Genomic DNA, 18390 nt, shown 5'->3' with positions numbered 1-18390 from the left:
CTCACATTTGTACAGTACATGGTAATTAAAGCATTTTCACATGTGGTACTTCATTTTATTCTTATGCTGTATAGAGAGCAGAACCAGTATTATTATTATTATTTCCCATTACATAGGTGGGAAATCTGAAGCTCAGAGAGGTTATCCAACTTGCAGAGATCAGAGAGGCAGGAAGGGAGGCCTTTAGAACCAAAATTTAAATCATTGGATTCCCAGCTTGTGGGTCTTTCCACTGCAACATGCCGCTGGACCCTAGCCTGCCGTGTGCTCTGTGTGTGTGTGTGTGTGTGTGTGTGTGTGAGCTTCCAGGCAATCCAAGGTAAAGGCACACACCAGCATTCACATGCACACCTCCACACACAGATGTCTCAGGGGTCTCATGTCTAGACACCCTCCCCCTCCCCCTAAGAGATATGTATCCCATGAAGCCCTCACCCAGAGACAGCCAACCAGACCTACGTGCTCCCTTCAGAATGCACACCGGATGCTACTGACCCCGCATCCGTTGAGCAGATGTCTCAAGTTGGTGTTTGAGTTGAGGGGATAACTTGCCGGATCTAGCCAGCCACTTGCCCAGGCCCCCTGGGACAAGAAGCATGTACAGCCTTTGCCAGCTGGTTGGCTAGCCTCCCAGGGCCTGTCTGTGGTGGTGGAATTCACTGAAGCGAATGCCTCCTCCGACAGGCAGAGCCCCATTCTGGGCTGCCTGAGTACCAGGGCCTCAGAGCTACAGCCACAGGACCCCACACACCACATCAGGCAGGGCCTGCAGAGGGGTGAGCGGCAGGGGGTACCGCTGGACGGGGGCTGGGAGGGCAGGAGGACTGGGTGAGCAGCACCTGGAATCGCGGGCGATGTTCATACTCCACACAGCCCTCCAAAGCCCCCTGTTTTGAGTGATCTCAGTCACCTCCCAAATCTGTGAGCCCTTAGTTTCAATTATTCAACAACAGTCAACAAATATTCACTGACCTCTTAGTCAGCTTTGTATTATAATTATTGATGAAAGCCTCCCATTCCTCCTTAAAGGCCATGCTCCTGGAAGGCCATGTCCAGTGGGCCCCTCCAAGTCCCCAGAGTTGCCCAGGGACCTGCACAGATGCTCTGTAAATGCTAAATGGCTGAAAGTGGCCGTGCCCATAGGCTTTCCGAGGCTCTCCCGCCAGGGCTGCAGCCGTCCTCCTAACCCGTGCGCCATGCGGGGGCTGCACTGCCTCCCAGCAGGGAGACTCCACTGAGCCCACAGCCCAGCACATGCCGCCCACCTATGTTCACCTGTGGGGCATCAGTGCTGACCTGAGGTATCGAGCACCTGCTGTGTACTGGACACAAAGATAAGCAAACAGGGAACTCAGTTGAGAGAGAGAGACAACATGTGAACAAATAAGTACCTGACGCTGTGCTGAGGTGCCCACTGTCTGCTAGTAGCCACCTCTGCAGACCCCAAACCCACTCACATTCACTCCTTCAGCAGCCCATCCAGGCTCTGCATAGCCCACCACCTCATCCCCACCCATCAGGCAGCCCCTTTCTGGAGGCATTACAGCACTATGCAGGGCATGATTTCTCTTGCTGGGTAGAGGGAAGGAATCCAGAAAAAAACTGCTTCGTAGCGACATGACCTCTGCCAAGTTTCTTAACCTCTCTAAGCCTCAGTTCCTCACCTCTAAAATGGGGATGATGACAGAAGACGCTGCCTGTGTTACTGTGAGGATCACATGAGTTACTTGCCAGGCAAAGCAAACTCCTTTATGTGCCCTTCCAAACTGTGCAAACGTTAAATGGGATGATTATAAGTAATATTCCTAATTGCCCTGTGGCTCTCCACAGAGGCAGCTGCAGGGTATGACCAGGCCCTGTGCCCAGTCCAGGTGCCAGAAAGGAAGGGCATGCCTCCATTTCTCAACTATCCTGGGATACCCACTCCAGTCTGCCCTCTTCCCCTCTGCAGAGCTGAGCTCAGATTGTCTTGCCCGGGCCTTTTGGGGACCCACTTCTGGGCAGGGATGAGCTCTATCCAAGCCTGGCCATTTAGGGAAGGAGGGACCCTAGGGACCTTGGACCCAGCCCTTACCCCTCACCCAGGCTGCTGAAGAGAGCCACAGCCTCTCCCATCAGAAGTCAGGTCTCCCAGCCACTTGCCTCAGTTTTGCTTCTGCTAAGTGGGTAAAAGGAGGAGAGATCTCAGGCCTGCTGGTGCCTGTGGACCCAGAGAGAAATCACTTCCTTCTGTATGCTGGGTTCTCAGCAGGCTTTAAACCCACACCATTCACACCTCCACCTGCGTTCTCTACACTCTCCTCCCAGGCACTGCAGTCCTTGGGATGCTGTGCACCCACACCACAAGTGTGCAAGTAGGTAGGTAGATGACCAGGATGGTAAACAGGTAGGTAGGTAGGTAGGATGGTGGGAAGGTAGACAGGCAGATACCCAAAATAAATCATAAGACTAATTTAATAGGTGACAGGTCCCTGTGTTAGGCACTCACATGCACCAGCTCATGTAAATCTCTCATTTCCCTGCTCAGAGGTCACACAACTGAGTCACGCAACAGAGTCCAGACTCAAACACAGGCCGGTCTCCACAGTCCAAGTGACCCCCACTCAAAACTGTACTGACTACAAAGTTAACTAAACTTGACATGAAGTAATATCTAATTAGAGAATTTTAGGGGATCTGAAGACTAAAACATAGGTCCCAGTCAGTTCAGGGGTGGGCACTATCACATCACATGTCTGTTCTACGTGCCCAATCATCTCATTGACTCCACTGAGCTAAAAATGGATGCACCTTATTACTAGCTGTGCTCCTGAAGAGGTAACAGTGAGGCTGCCTTTTCTGTTACTGTTAAATGGACTAAGAGGGGTGCTGTTTAAATGACTCCTGTAGTGACTGTTGTAGAGCCAAGAGCCAGCCCTAAGAGACTATGTGTGAGCATCTGAGAGCAGTAATAGCAGAGCATGCCCAGGGGTGGGCAGCAGACCTGTGTGTGGGCCAGCAAGAATAATTGAGAGTGGAGCTAGGGGGAGCCCCACTTGAGGATGCCCTTGAGCTTGTGCACCAGAGCCCAGGGAGTGGTCAGTGGCCCTGGGAAATCAGTATTTGCCAGGTGTCTGAGCTGGACTTAGGTGAAGACAGAGTAGCTCCAGTCACAGCACTGGCCATGCATGTACACATCACACACACACACATGCACGCACATGCATGCACACCGGCACTTGCTGTGCTCCCCCAACACAAGTTCACACCCCCCACTGCCCCTTCTAGTATCCAGCATGGGACCCACCATGAGAGGCCATGCTCAGGGTGAGCTGTCTAGGAGGGGCCTCCCCACTCCAAAGGCAGGCCTGGCTTACTCATCCTCAGATCTTCCTATTGCCTTTCCTTCACTGGCTCCTCCAAGAATGTTTATTCAATTCATCCAACAGGCATGTTGGGCCCTACTATGGAAAGGCACCTAAGGTACCTACCTGGAAAGGTACCTAAGTTGAGGAAAGAAAGAGAGGGAGGCCAGGAGGAAGAGAAGGAAAGAGAAGCAATGTGTGCGGAGCGGAAAGAAAGGAGGGAGGCAGGAAGGAATGGGAAGAAGCAATGCAACTATAGCAGGGTCTTCATTACAGTATGTATCTTGTATGTGTGAGTGTGTGTGTGTGTGTGCGTGCACACATGTGCAGCCACAATCATGCATACTGGCCTGTGCATGTGAGATCCTGCTGGAGATGAAGTGCCCCCAGCATGCACCCCAGGGCAAGAGCACTGTTACACAGAGAAGAGCATTCTCTGACCATCTAATTTCCAGTCTAAATAAACATACTTGATCATGCAGCAGAAGCAACATGGGTAGGACTATGGAGCATCGCAGCTGAGAGGCACCATTCACTTGCTCTCCCTTCACACAGGAGGCAGCCCAAGAGCACAGAAACCAAAAGCACAGGCTGCCTGGGTTCCAATACCAGCACCACCACTTACTAGCTGTGTGACCTTAGGCAAGTGACCTAACCTCTCTGAGCATCAGTTTAGTGTTAGTAAGATGGAGTGATGAAAACAATAGAGCCTACCTTAGGGAACAATTCTAAGAATGAAATAAGATAATACAAGTACAGAGCTTAAAAAGCACCTGGCAGATAGCACTCAATGCATCATGACTGTTCCATTTCTGAGGTCTGAGGAAAGAGGGGAGTGGCAAGATCAGGGGCCTAGCCAGGGGTGTGGACTCCTAGCCAGGCGCTGATTCATATTTGAGAATCTAAGGTGCCCCTTCCAGCCTGAAGACTTAAATGCTTTTGGTCTGCTTACCGGCTCACTCTGCAACTTTCCCCCTCCTCCACGCGGGGCCTGGCCCTCTTCCTCCATGATTCCCTTGAAGCCAGGATCCAGGCTCCCGGCCTTCCTGCAGCTCACCTCCCCACCCATCTCCCACAAGGCCAGCTCCCTTTCCCTCTGCTGCGGCCACATTTACCCAGCTGGCCCGCTCTGGCCAGAGACCCAGAGCTCAGCCTGCATAGTCTGCCTCCTCCCAGCCTCTCCAAGCACCCTTGCCCGCCCAGCATACGGACGGCAGGGTTGGGAAGGATGTGGGGGGAAGAGACCCTGGGCAGGTGCCAGGGAACACCAGATGCACAGACCTCTCCATGCCCTCCCAGCCATAAGTGCGGCTGCCTCAGCCCACCCATCATGCACAGCTCTGCCACCCCACCTTCTTGATCCCAGGCTCTGGGATTGTCCTTCTATCTTATCCACCCTCATTTTCCTGTCCCTCTTATCCACAAAATATCCACGAGCACCTTCTCTGAGCTAGTCAGGCCCCGAGGATTCACACAGAAGCCAGTGGCTGGGGCCTGCCCTCCAGGGGTGGCAGTGGGATTTGACATCATCCATGCCAGTACTTCTCAAATCCCCTAGAGGGCTGGTTAGAACACTGATCCCCATCCCCAGAGTGTCTGATTTAGCAGGTCCAGGGTGGGGCCTGAGCTTTTGCCGTGCTAGTCTTTCAGGGTGTCTGGTGCGGCTGGGTGAGGGCTCATGTTTTGAGAAGGCTTGGTCTGCTACAGACTGTAATTCAAGGCAGACTACAGCAAGGGCTTTGATCAAGAGAGGAGAGAAAATTAGGGAAAGGGCATACCCGGGAGAGGAAACGGTATAAACAAAGTCCTGGCAACTCCAGGAAGCAGCAGAGGGAAAGGTGCGTGGGGAGGCGTGGCGGGAAGGAGGCAGCAGGGCTCGTAGGGCAGGGCGGTGAAGGGGCCAGGGACTGGCCACGCCCCTTCCTTCTTGCTCACAGAATAGTTCCTGTGCCAGGTGCCCCTGGCAGCTCCGCCAGGCCCCGTGGGCTGCGGCCCAAGCCCATGTTCCCCCTTTGCATAGCCAGGGCACCCCTGCCCCAGGCCTGGCTTTCACAGCCACCCTGGGCGGCTGTCGGTGCCTCTACCCGCCCTCCTGGGCGGCTCCCTAGAGCTGCAGGAGCCAGCCCAGAGGTGCCAAGGAGGTGTGCCAGGTGAGGCAGTGTGTGCGCTGTGGGCGTGGGTGGCTGGGGATGTGCCCGTCGTGCCCCAGCCCCGTCTGTCCGCTTGCTCTATCAGCCCAGCATCTGGGCCTGGGTGTGTGTGTGTTGCCACTGGAGCCAGAGCCGTTACTCTGGGTAGATAATAATAGCAATCGTAATCCCTCATAATTGGACCAGACTTTGCTATTTGCAAGGCACGTCCATGCCCATGACCTCATCTGACTTCCACAACCACCCTGTCAAACAAGCACAGCTAGAGTTACTATCCCCATTTTACAGCTGAGCAAACACAAGCCCAGATGGCCTGAAGTCACACCTCCTCTAAGTGGCATACTTAGGCCTGGGACCTGGGACTTCTAACTCTGTCTAGTGCTTTCTCTATCCTGAGCTGTCATAGGAGACAGGCTGACCTCCTGCTCTTCATGGAGGGAGCCAGGGGCTCTGCTGCCCAGGGAGCTCAGTCCAGTAAGAGGGGGAGTTTGGCCCAGCTGTCTCCACCATTTCCACCTGTGAGGGCAGCTGACTGCCAAGTGCAAGCGCCTGGACGTGGAGCTATGTCAGCACCAGTCAGGAGACTGGAGCAGGGGAGGGGGCTCAGGGTCACCTAATCCAACAGAGGAGCAAAGCCAGGCCCAGGGCGGAAGGAACCAGCCGCAGCCACAACTGCCACTCGAGAGCACAGGTGGCCGGTGGCCCTGACTATGGCAGCCGGGTCCGGGTCCACTGCGGCCTGAGTCCTGGGTGGGAGTAGCCCAAAAAGCCCATGGGATAGCTTAGACTACGTGTTCTTTATCCATGGGGTCAGAAAGAAGAGGACTGACCTGTAGCCCCTAGGAGTCCTGTCCAGTGGGCCACAGAATGTGCTCTCCTGCCAGTTTGCTGACCCCTTTTCTTTTCTCCCCCCACGGTGCCCCACATGGCATTCTGCAGGAGTCTAGGCTTGGTGTGCACACACGTGTGTGTGTGTGTGTGTGTGTGTGTGTGTGTGTGTCCATCCATCCCAGGATCCACACAGATGGGGCAGTGGGAAAGGTTCCGATGCAGGACGCAGGAGACCAGGCTCTCACCTGGACCCACCTGGACCATCCGTCCTTGCCCCACTTGTTTCAAGGGTTGTCCCCAGGGACCAAATGGATGGCAACCACCCAGAACACAGAAACACGCTCCAAGAATGAGCAAGCCCGGGAAGGAGCTAGGTACACACAGGCGAGGGTGAACAGGGAGCGGGTCTCAGAGCTGACGCTCAGGGGCCCCACACCGGGTGCTGGGTGTCCACCTGGCTCCAAAAAGACAAACTGCACACGAGCACATCCTGCTATTTCCACACACCCCAAGCATCTCCACCTGTCTCTCCTGCTCAGGTGAAGAGGAGCAGGCAAGAGGAACTGTGGGGATCAGGGCATGGAAGATAGGACACCCCGGAAGGCCTGTGGCCCGCACAGCTTTCCTAGAAGGGTGGCACTGGGGTATACCATTCCACTGACGGGGTGGGGGGCACAGAGTCAAAGCTGCTGGGGGTTGCAGGTGGCTTTGCCTGTAGGTGGACATGGCTGGGTGAGGTCTCAAAGCAGCCTGTTGGGGCCCAGCAGGGATTCCCAGCAGTCTGCTGTGATCTCCTCTAACTGATGAGGCCCATCCTGGAGTTTAGCAGAAGGGTGAAGAGGTCACCCCTCATGGGGCTCTGAAAACAAGGGCACTAGCTCCATGATCGGAGTGACACTCGGAGTCGGAGGTGAGGGGGCAGGAAATCACCATCTCCATGATGACTGGGCGGCTCCAGGCACACGGCACCCCACGTGTGCCTGACTGTAGGAGGGAGAGCCCTCACTCAGCCGCACAGATACTAAGCCTCCCTGAGTTTGTCTTGGCCTCCCAGGAGCTGCTGAACACCCTGGAAAAACAGACACAACTAAACCAGTTAAAGAGGCTCCCCTGAGGACACATAGCTAATAAGAGGCCAATCTAGAAAAGTATCCAGATTTGGGGACTCTCTGCAAGGCTGACCCTTAACACTGCACCGCCCTGGGTTTAAACCCTGCTTAAACCACGGGGGTCACAAGCCTGGGCTCCGGAGCCTCACCCCCTGGTTGCGTTCCCGCTCTACCATCAGGACGGAACCTCTCCAAGCCTTTGTCCACATCTCAAAACAGTGCTCAACCCTCCCACCCCTCTGTGTGAAGACTGTGCCGCTACAGTCCAGCGCTCAGCACTCCTGGGCTGGGCACCCCCCACCCGCCCCCCGGCTCTGGCCAGAGGGACCCCAGCAGGGCCAGCCGCTCACCTTGCGGTCCTCCGCCCGCTCCAGAGCGGAGCTGCTGGTGTCCCCGGGGCCGCTGGAGGGCATCGCGGGCAGCTGGACCGCGGGAGGCAGGCTGGGGCTGCGCGGGGCTGCGGGGCTGCTCGGCTTTGGGGAAGGAATTATCGTGGTCTTTGTAAGCAAGAGTTAGAACTTAGACATAGATTCGGATGCTGAGTGGAACTCCGGTGAAACTCTGCCCTGGGCTGCCTGTGGGTTTGGGCTTCCAGTGGCTCCACCTGTTGGGGAAGAGAAGAGGGGTCAGCAGGGCAGGGCACCCCCGCCCAGGCCGCCTGTCCCCCACCATTCCCGGGGCTAGGCCTCAGCCCCAGGGCCGCACTGCCTGTGAGGCCTGCGCCTCCGATCCCCTCCCCTTCCCAGCCTCACCGGCGGCTCAGCCAGCCTCGCACCCTGGAGAGTGGGGGAAACCGAGGCAGACGCAGCTGGCAGGGCTCTGCCTGGCTTCCCTCAGGGCCACCTGCTGCTTCCGAGGTGCGGTGGCCACAGGCGAGGCAGCAGCAGTCTCGGGGCCCCTGCGTTGCCGCGCACGCCACTGCTGGGACTTCCAGCTGCCTCCCGCCTCCTCCCTTCTCTTCATTCAAGTCTGTTCTTTCCTTTGAAAGCTTCCCGCACCCTCCCTCCCACCCAACCACCCCCTGGGAAATCCCAGAGGTCCCCAGCCCAGCTACATTTTCCTTCTAATCTGCCCTCCCCGCACGCCCCCACCCCCACACCGCTCCCACCACGTGGAGGAAGTGAGCCGGTCACAGGATGTAGTGAAATGAACCTCACTTTGGGACGGGCGCCTGGGCCGGGGAAAGCTGGGGCTGAGCTCAGGCTGCAGCCAGGCTGACGGCCTAGGTCTGCGGTGGGACCGAGAAGACGCCCTGGAGGGGAGAAGCCCCAGCCGGGCCATGCTGTCCGGGACAAGGCCGCCCGCCCTCCCCTGCCCCGGGAACCTGCCCCATTGCCTTCGGAAGTTGGGGGGCTTGAGGGGCCCTTCTGAACCCACACAACTGAATTTTAGGGGCTTTTCACCCTCCCTGCTTCAGGTGTGGGCCTCAAGCCAATGAAGTGACAAAGCCCGAGCGGCAGGCCTCAGCTGGGGGCGACAGTGTGGGGCTTCAACCCCCTTCCCTCAGAGACACTGAGCTCTCCTGCTCCCCACCCCCAGCAGGAGACACGGGCCAAGCCCCGGCCTTCAGTGCACCGCCGGCTGGGCTGGGGAGGGGATTGGCAGGAGGAGGAAAGTGGGAGGCAGGCGGGATCTGGGCCCACCCACACCCTTCCCTTCCCGTTCCTGGTTCTGCTTCCCGGGGCTCCCCCTCCTTCTTGGGCTTCTTCTCCCATCCCCCTCCAGCCAGGGCTCCCTGGAAAACCAGGAACAGGAGAAAGCACAGGCTTGGGTCTCTTACCGCAGGCGCAGCCCCTTCCCCAGGGGTGGGTGCCTGGTTGGGAAGTGGGTGCCCCACTCCTGGCTCTGCCCCAGTGTGGAGGGGAAAGCTGGAGCTGGGAGGAGGCAGCAGGGGCCCATACGCTAAAACTCAGACCAGCTGGAGGTGCCCCATGTCCCACAGGTGAGCCCTGAGGAAACCCCGGGCATAATGTACGCTTCTAAGCTTAGCATAGTGCAGGGGCCCAGTAAAAGTTTGCTGCCCAGATGCACAAGCGAGTACGTGACAATAGTGATAGCAGCTGCGAGCGTCAGACACTGTGCTACTAAGCCTTCGTCCTTTGGGCAGCTCCTAGGACTATTACTATTCCTGGTTTACAGTTGAATCTAAGTCTCTTAAGGTTAGGATCTGTCCATGTGCCAGTGTCAAAACAGAGGCCTGAATCCAGATCTTTCCGACTCTAAAGCTCTGAGGGTGTCTCTATGAAGCTCCATCCCCAACTCATACCACCCTATAGAAACAACTCTTGAGAGTCCATTAGAGAACTGGCCCAACAAGACTCCACGAGGCTTCGGTCCATTATTAGCCCACAATTCCCCTCAAACCCACTCCCTGTTTGTTAGCACAAACATGTCCAATCAACCCCACACCAAATCTTTCAAAGGATGCAGAAGCTAAGAAAGGCAGAGTCTGGTTGGAAAGAACATTGACCCTGGAGTTGGCAGATATGGGTTGTAGTTCTGCTTTGGGATTCTGTGGTCCCCCCATTTCCTCATCCATAAAATGGGAGAACTGGACTAGATGATCTACAGACATCTCCTAGCTCTGCCCTGCCAAGCTGCTGGGGGCCCCAAGGGCAAAGGGGAAGAGAGGACAAGGCTGAGGTGCCTTCAGGAGCCCCAGAGCCCCAGAGTGAAGTCCACGGAGACCAAGGCACAAAGTAAGAGGCAGACTAACCCCCTGCCAGACATATGTGTCAATGCTGTCCTGAAGCCTACAAACATCCAGGGGGCTTCTGTGAGGGAAAAACTTTCAGAGAACCTCTGGTTACCAGGAGAAGAAGGAAGCAGGAGGGAAAAGCAGAACATCATAAGGCATTGACCCCGAGGGCAGATGCCCCAGAAAGGAGAGGAAATGCTCTTCCCTCCTCCCTTCCTCCAGCTGTCCCCCAATATCTCAGCTGCATACACCATCCTCACAGCAAATGGGCTGACCTGGGTCAGTCTGTAGGTTCCTTTGTGTTATTCAGTAGAACTGACCTGACCATAAATGCCCTTCAAAATCACCCAGCATCATCTAAAACCATCCAGGATATGGCTGGGAAGGCTATGACCTGCACAACTCCAGGGGGCCCCCTATGGTGACCAAGGTCCAGGCCTGAGACAGCACTTACTGCCTGCCCTTAGACACTTTCTTCTTCTCTCAAGCAGCCCTGCCGGTGGGGAATGACCTGCTCCTGGGCCCAGAGTCCCAACACGGCAGCACGTGTCCACCATGACAGTCCTTCACTAAGCATGGCTCTCCTGCTCCTTGAACCAAAGCGTCCTCCTCACCCTTGCCAAGGGCTGTGCCACAAAAACCACCACCAAAGAAAAATCCTTGCCAAGAAACCTACCACCATGACAGACAGCTTTCATTTTCTTCTTTCTACTTCTAATGTCCACAGTGGCCAAGAATAATGTTTATAACAACCTAAAAAAAATTTTAAAGGAATTGCATCATAGAAATGTTGTGGTATCACAACTGACATGGTCACCATCATCATCACCACTTCAGTTACAAAACTGTTGTGGACAAAGGATGGGGGTTTTGAATATACACACTAAATTTTGCTACTTCTAAATACAACTTAGTAGAAACAATTTTTAAGAAGACATAAGATTGGGCCGAAGAGAAAAGAGACACCACCAGTAAAATTTTGGGGTCTGGAAAGCAGACTTGTGACAGGCAAGTTTCAAAGAGCACATGAAAACTGATTTATAAGAGAGTCCTTAATGACACTTGACATGATAGCACCAGGTACCTTCGGGACCGGGGGTGAAGAGAATGCATGTGTGAAAACAAAGTGGACTGAGTGAAAGAAATAAAACGCCTAGATCCACCTCCCCCAGAAGTCTGAAGGTTTATTCTCTGGAGAACACAAGAGGATCTTTGCACAGAGATTTGACTAGCACAATTGAGAGCCAAAATAACATGGAGATGAAGGTTAAATGCTGATATTGAGTTCCCCCAGCTATTCCCCCACTAGGCTTCTAGAACACTGGCAGCAGACACTTACCTTCCTCTCTAGAGAATCTAACAGTCCACAAGGAAGGAACTTAGGGTTTAGATACTGACATCAGAACCCAAATGGTGTCCAAATGGCTTGTTAAGGTCAACGAGTGTGGATCTACAAGTCAACAAACCCAACCATCATGCTTAGAGCATCCAAGCAGCTTTTTAGTCCCCTGTTCTTAATCCTGAAAGGACAACCAGGAACCACTGGCCATCTGAAGGGAGCTTCTAACTTGGAAGAGAGAGACCAGAACAGACAACCCAAAACAAGAACAAAACAAAACACGACTTGGAAGAAACAGACTTTATTCATGGAGAAGATACTACATTCATGAAACAAGAATGTGATGCTACTAAAAAAGAACACTGAGAGACTAAACTCCTAGAAATAAAAATCTTACTAGTAGATGGCACAAAAATAGACACACAGAGAGCCCAGAAATAAACCCACATTTATATTGTCAATAATATATGACAAAGGAGGCAAAAATACAAACAGGAAAAAGACAGTGTCTTCAATAAATGGTATTGGGAAAACTGGACAGCTACATGCAAATGAATGAACCCGTCTTGTACCACACACAGAAATAAACTGGAATGGATTAAAGACCTAAATGTAAGACCTGAAACCAAAAAACCCCTAAAAGAAAAGAGCTGTAAACTCTTGGACATCCACATTAACAATTTTATTCTGGCTGTGTCTCCCCACGCAACAGAAAGAAAAGCAAAAATATACAAATGGGACTACATCAAACTAAAAAGCTTCTGCTCAGTGAAGGAAACCATCAACAGAATGAAAAGGCAACCTACTGAATGGGAAAATATATTTGCAAATTTCATATTTGTTAAGGGGCTAATATCCAAAATATATAAATAACTCATACAACTCAATACCCAAAAAACAAATAACCTGCTTAAAAAAGGGCCAAAGGACTTGAATATTTTTCCAAAGCAGACATACAGATGGCCAACAGACACATGAAAAGATGCTTACCATTACTAATTGTCAGGGAAATGCAAATCAAAACCACAATGAGATATCATCTCATACCAGTCAGAATGGCTAATATCAAAAAGACAAGAAACAACAAGTATAGGCGAAGATGAGGAGAAATGGAACCATTATGCATTATTGGAGCAAATGTAAATTGGTGCAGCCACTGTGGAAAACAATATGGAGGTTCCTCAAAAAATTAAAAATAGAAATACCATACAACCCAGTAATTCCACTTTTGGGTATTTATCTGAAGAAAACAAAACACTAAATTGAAAACATATATTCTCCCTCGTATTTACTGCAGCATGATTTGCAAGAGCCAAGATATGGAAGCAATCTAAGTGTCCATCAACAAATGAATGGATAAAGAAGAGATGGTACATATATACAATGGAATATTATTCAGCCATAAAAAATGAACTCTTGCCATTTTTGACAACATGGATAGACCTGGGCTATTATGTCAAGTGAAATAAGGCAGACAGAGAAAGGCAAATACCATATTTCACTTACATGTGGAATCTAAAAATATCAAACAAACAAAATAGAAATAGACTTATTAATACAGAGAACAAGTGGTGGTTACCATAGGGAAGGGAGATGGGAGCACGGACAAAATAGGTGAAGGGGATAAAGAGGTACAAACCTCCAGTTATAAAATAAATAAGTCATGGGGATGAAAATACAGCAAAGAGAACATAAGTGAAAATACTGTAATAACTTTGTATGGTGACAGATGGTAACTACACTTACAGTGGCAAGCATCTTGAATATGATTGTTGAATCACTGTGTTGTACACCTGAATTAATATAATATTATATATCAATTATTCTATAATTAAAAAAATAGGTCTACTACTTTTAAAGTTTTAAAGCTGAAAAAAATCATACTAGAAGAATGCAAATCAACAGGAGCACATTAAAAAGAAAAATAGAAAATAGGAGAAGATTGAAAAGAAAATTAGAGAAATGGTCCAGAAGTTTCCTTATTTGAAAAAATAGGAGTTACAGAAAGAAAGAAAAAAAAAAACAAAGAGAAAATTACCAATAAAATAATTCAAATGAATTTTCCAGACCTGGAAGACATGCGCTGCCTGACTGAAAAGGCCTATTGAAGGTCCTGCACAATAGATGGAAACAGATGCACACCTGGCACATCACTGCAAGATTTCAGGACCCTGGGACAAAGAGAAGATCCTGCAGATTTCTAGAGAGTGAGAAAAAAAGTGACATGTAAAGGCTCAGGATCAGAATGGCTTCAAAATGCTCAATGTTAATAATGAAAGCAAGAAAACAAAGGACCAATACCCTTGGAATTCTTAAAATAAGTCTCCAATTAGAATTCTTTACCCAGCATAATTATCATCTACATCTGGGAGCAGAATAAAGATATTTTCAGAAACTCCTTTCTCGGGAAGCATGGGAACACACAGGAGACCAGGGAAAAGGATCTCCAGGATTAAGTAAAAAGAGGCCAGATGGAGTCATCGAGAGCCTCTATTCACATCTGAGCAGTGTGACTCAAGACTCAGGCATGCTGAGTGCTGTCATCGCTGTGCTCTTCACCACTGAACTGTCTTTTTAAACTGGTGGAACTATAGGTGTCACTCACTGTCTACATCTGAACCCAGGAACTGGATGGATTTGGATATTGATGGATATCTGTCCTGGATATCTGCTCCAAATGGGGGAGTGACCAAACCAGAGGAGGACATGAGATCCAGAGAACACCAACTCCAGTAAGAAGGAAGGCAAAGGAAGCACCAAGGATGAACACAGAAGAAAGTCTCATAACAGCAGCTACAAGGTGCCAATACCCAGAGAGCAAGAGAGTGGATAACTCAAAATATGGACCTAAAATGTTTGAAACTTGATGTGACTGCCTTGGTGGAAAGCCGTACCAACAGCTATTGGAAGGTGTGGCAACAATTAACAAAAGGTACAAAGAAAATAAGGCAGATGAAAAAGCAAGGTAATTACTAACTTAATTACTAACTTCAGGGAAAACAAAAAGAAAGCCAACTACAGCAGTACACTATAAGGTTCAGCTGTGAATAATAGTGACATTAGTTGATGTAACAAATATGTGTGTATATACACACACGGATATAGGTATATGGAGGTATTTCCATTTATTTATTACACAGTGTGCTAATTTCCTATTGCTGCTGTTACAGATTACCATAACATTAATGGCTTAAAACAACACAAATTTGTTATCTCACAGTTTTGGAAGTCACAAGTCCAAAATGGTCTACTCACTGGGTTAAAATCAAGGTGTTGGCAGGACTGCATTCTTTTCCAGAGGCTCCAGGGAGAATCCATTTTCTTGACTTTTTCAGCCTCTAGAGGCTGCTCATTCCTTGGTTCATGGCCCCTTCCATTCTCAGAGCCAGCAACGGCCAGTCTGTCTCACGTCATGTTACTCTGACACTGCTTCCATCCCATCTCCTTCTCTGACTCTCCTGCCTCTGTCTTGCATCTCTAAGGACACTTGTGATTACACTAGCTTCACCCAGATAATCCAGGACACTCTCCCCATCTCAAGATCCTTAACTTCATCACATCTGCCCAGTCCCTTTTGCCACATAAGGTAACATATTCACAGGTTCAGGGGATCAGAATGTAGCTGTCTCTGGGCGGGGGGGCCATTATCCTGCCTATTACCTGCACTCATAAATACATATATTAACATATGCATAAAACATTTCGGGCAGAACACTGGTGGGGCACCGTTGATAGTACGCCTACCATGAGAACGACTCAGCAGGATGGCTGGGAAGCAAGAAGGTTGGCCATGTGAGAAAGCTCAGTTCTTATTTACTAACTAGGAAATTGATGGAAAGTGTCTAAAATGGAAGAGTCAAATGTGTGCACATTCCTCTTCATATGAGATGTAAAAGTGCTTTAAGAAACAGCTAAAGTAGTTGCCCATTAGAAGAAAAAAGGGGTGAGAGTAGACAAGAAATGATTGCATTTGGTGAAGAGATGTTGATACTAGGGGACTTCTTAAATAGATTCATGTACTACTGGGAGGAAATGAAAAATGTTTTAAAAGGAGAGACTGGGATGGAATGAGGGCTTATATCTCAACTGTAACCACTGGTTGTGTTTGGCCTCCATCCTCCTTTATAAGAGTGCAGCTAGGCCCTCTACCTCTGTTGCTCTATGAAACCATCACGTCCCGCAGAATAACCATTGTCAGTTCCTCACACCCACACAGAGTTCCATCATCAGCTTCCAAAGTGGTACCTTCTTCTCCACCCGTCCCGACCCCTCACAAAATGTTTAATCCTCCCAACATATCATTTCCACCAAGTGTAGCCCAGGCACAGGGTGGTACACTGTCCTTACACTCCCCTCAAACTGCACCTCTGCACACATTGCCACCCGCACCCCTAACCACAGCTCTGGCTCACTGTTAGCCCACCTCAGACCAAAGACCACACCTCAGCCATGCCCTGGAGCCTCCACAGACAGCCCCTGCCTCATTAGCTCCCACCCCCACCACCGCACTGTCCCCAGACCGTGGCCACCTTCCTCACCAGCCCCACCCCCATCAGCACCCCCTGAGCTGATCACCCCAAGTCTCACCTCCATGCTTGCTTCAACCAGGACCAGCTAGATTGTCTCCCCAGTGTCACCTCACTAAGGGTCAGCATAGGATTATCTTCCAGGCACCATAATTGCTTACAAACCTAAATCCTTGCCCCATCAAAAACAATCCTAATGTTGTCACATAAGAGCCCCTCTACTACATCTGACTGCTGGGAAAGATCTGGCCATATCTGTGGCAGGCCCTTCTTCCTCCCTCTAGTTGAAGTTAGTCTGGTTTTCCACTAGTGGACTTTGCTGGTTTCTTCTACCTAGTTACCTTCCCCCTCTTTCCCTCCTTCCCCTCCTTCCCAGGGGGATTTTGGGTGTTCCTGTGCTAACCCCACCCCTCAGCCTATGCAGTAAGCATGTGACCAAGCAAGGCCAATCAGAGGCCTCCCAGGAAAATTTGGTGCATTGGAAAGATACTACTACAGTAGGATATGAATTAGGAGCTGCTGGCCCTGCGGGGAGAGACTGCCTGAGAACAAAGGGATGAAGACATGGATGGGACACTGAAGTCATTCTTGGGCTGTACCTGGCGGCAGGGCATCTCTGAAACTCCCGGTAATGTGAAACTTTCTCCTTTGGTGTGAGTTGTGTGCCTTGTGGCTGATAGTCCTGACTCATATGCTTATCTCAGCCTCCTGAAGTCCTCCCTCGGGGCCAACTGCGTGAAATCCTGGCCCTATTGTTTATCATCTGTGTGACCTGAGACAAAACTGTGCCTCAGTTTTCTCAGCTGTAAAATGGGGGAAATAATAGTAGCTACTCCACAGGGCCATTGTGGAATCAAAATGAAATGCATTAAAAATCATTACAAGGGTGCCTTGCACAAAGAGAAATTTTAACAAGTGTTGGTTCCTGACTAATCCAGCCCACAGTTTTCTCTCCTTCCCTGCCAGTCAGTGTACGTCACTCAAACAGGAGCCCCTACTTACTCAGCTCCTGGAACATGCCAGGACTAGAGCGTCACAATTTCAACATGTCATTCATCCTCACACCTCAGCCCTCTGAAGTGGGGACTGTTTTTATCCCCATCTTCCGGATGAGAAAAATGAGGTATCCAGAGGCTCACACTAGCTACTCAAGGCCAGACAGTTAGTAAGCAGTGGAGCCAGATGCAAATCCAGGTCTGTCCCACCCGGAAGCCGTTTTCCACTCCACCATTGGCATGAGACTGTGGAAGACAACATTAGCCTTGCACACGGATTGGTCAGAAAGCAAAGTTGCCAGCTGGTCCCTCTTTCCTGGTTCGGCCTGTCTGCAGAGGGACACAGGCAGGGCAGGTGTGGTGGTAAGCAGTGCAACCTTCCAATCAGACTATTCAGCACCCGCCCAATGAAATCATTCATTCATTTACTCATTCAAGTATTTATTAAGCACGTGTCATGTCCCAGGCACTGTGCTATTGTCCCATCTCATCCTCATAACAATTCTGTGAAGTCCATGAAATAGGTTCCATCATTATTCCCACTTTATGGAAGGAGCAACTGATGCTTACAGAGGTTTATTACCTCTCCAAGGTAGCACAGATAGTCCCAGGGCAGGGTTATGAACTCCAGAGTCCTTACAAACATGGCAGCATGGATGAACATGCTAAGCACAGACCCCAGAACAGTTATTTGTGCCCCCAGTGTGGCTTTAGCCCACAGATAGCAGCCTCCTGGCCAAATTTCCTATCTGAGCTTGGGAGGAGGTACAAATGAGACCTGTGGGTGACGGAAGGCAGAAAAGTGTCTTGTGCCCCATGCCACCCAGTAATCTGCCAGGGTGGGGATAAGCTCCAGGCCTGCTAAGCTGGGGGAGACATCAGGGCCTCCTAGACAGGGATGTCTATCTGCCAGCCCGCCCCCACCGCCACAGTCCTCTGGGTCACAAGCCTGGGGCTGGAGAGGAGGAGGGGGAGTTCCCAGCGCCACTTTCTGACTGCTTATTCTCCTGAACATGGCGAGATGTGCACCGTCATACCATTACTCTGACTTCCAGACACGGCCCTCCTGTCCAAACCACCAGCTGCCCAGAGAAAACCAAAAGCCACTGGCAACAGGCCAACAGTCCTGTCATCCTGTTCCCCACTTCAAAGACCATCTGTCTGGCTCTGGAGTCACAACAAGATGACTGTGGCTCTCACACCAGCCTCGAGGCCAGGACACTCGCGTGAGCATTTATGATCACACCAAACCTGCCGCCACCATGGTGGCCGCGCTGGCAGAGATGAGTTGAATCAGACTCCTCTGCTCAGACTGATGGTTACCATGACACAGCCCCAAAAGCAGGCAGGAAAAAAAGGTTTATACCCAAAATAGATGCTGGTAAAGAGCTGAAGTCG

The 18390-nt window shown here is 50.9% G+C and overlaps 1 protein-coding gene across 8 annotated transcripts in view; it reads right to left on the bottom strand.

The window, feature by feature from the left end:
* Positions 1–18390, bottom strand: part of DNMT3A (DNA methyltransferase 3 alpha) — a 114580-nt gene that overhangs the window by 76891 nt on the left and 19299 nt on the right. For 7 of the 8 annotated variants that reach the window (XM_057497384.1, XM_057497382.1, XM_057497385.1 and 4 more), the window contains exon 2: positions 7785–8038. In XM_057497384.1, the coding sequence (XP_057353367.1) occupies positions 7785–7847 (63 nt within the window). In that variant the 5' untranslated portion in view covers positions 7848–8038. Of the gene's footprint in view, positions 1–7784; positions 8039–8186; positions 8415–18390 lie in introns of those variants that run through there. The other variant, XM_057497383.1, reaches the window with a different exon arrangement.

The sequence above is a fragment of the Manis pentadactyla genome, chromosome 2, assembly GCF_030020395.1.
Source record: "Manis pentadactyla isolate mManPen7 chromosome 2, mManPen7.hap1, whole genome shotgun sequence".
Lineage (NCBI taxonomy): Eukaryota > Metazoa > Chordata > Mammalia > Pholidota > Manidae > Manis > Manis pentadactyla.
This window is presented reverse-complemented; position numbering and strand designations above follow the sequence as displayed.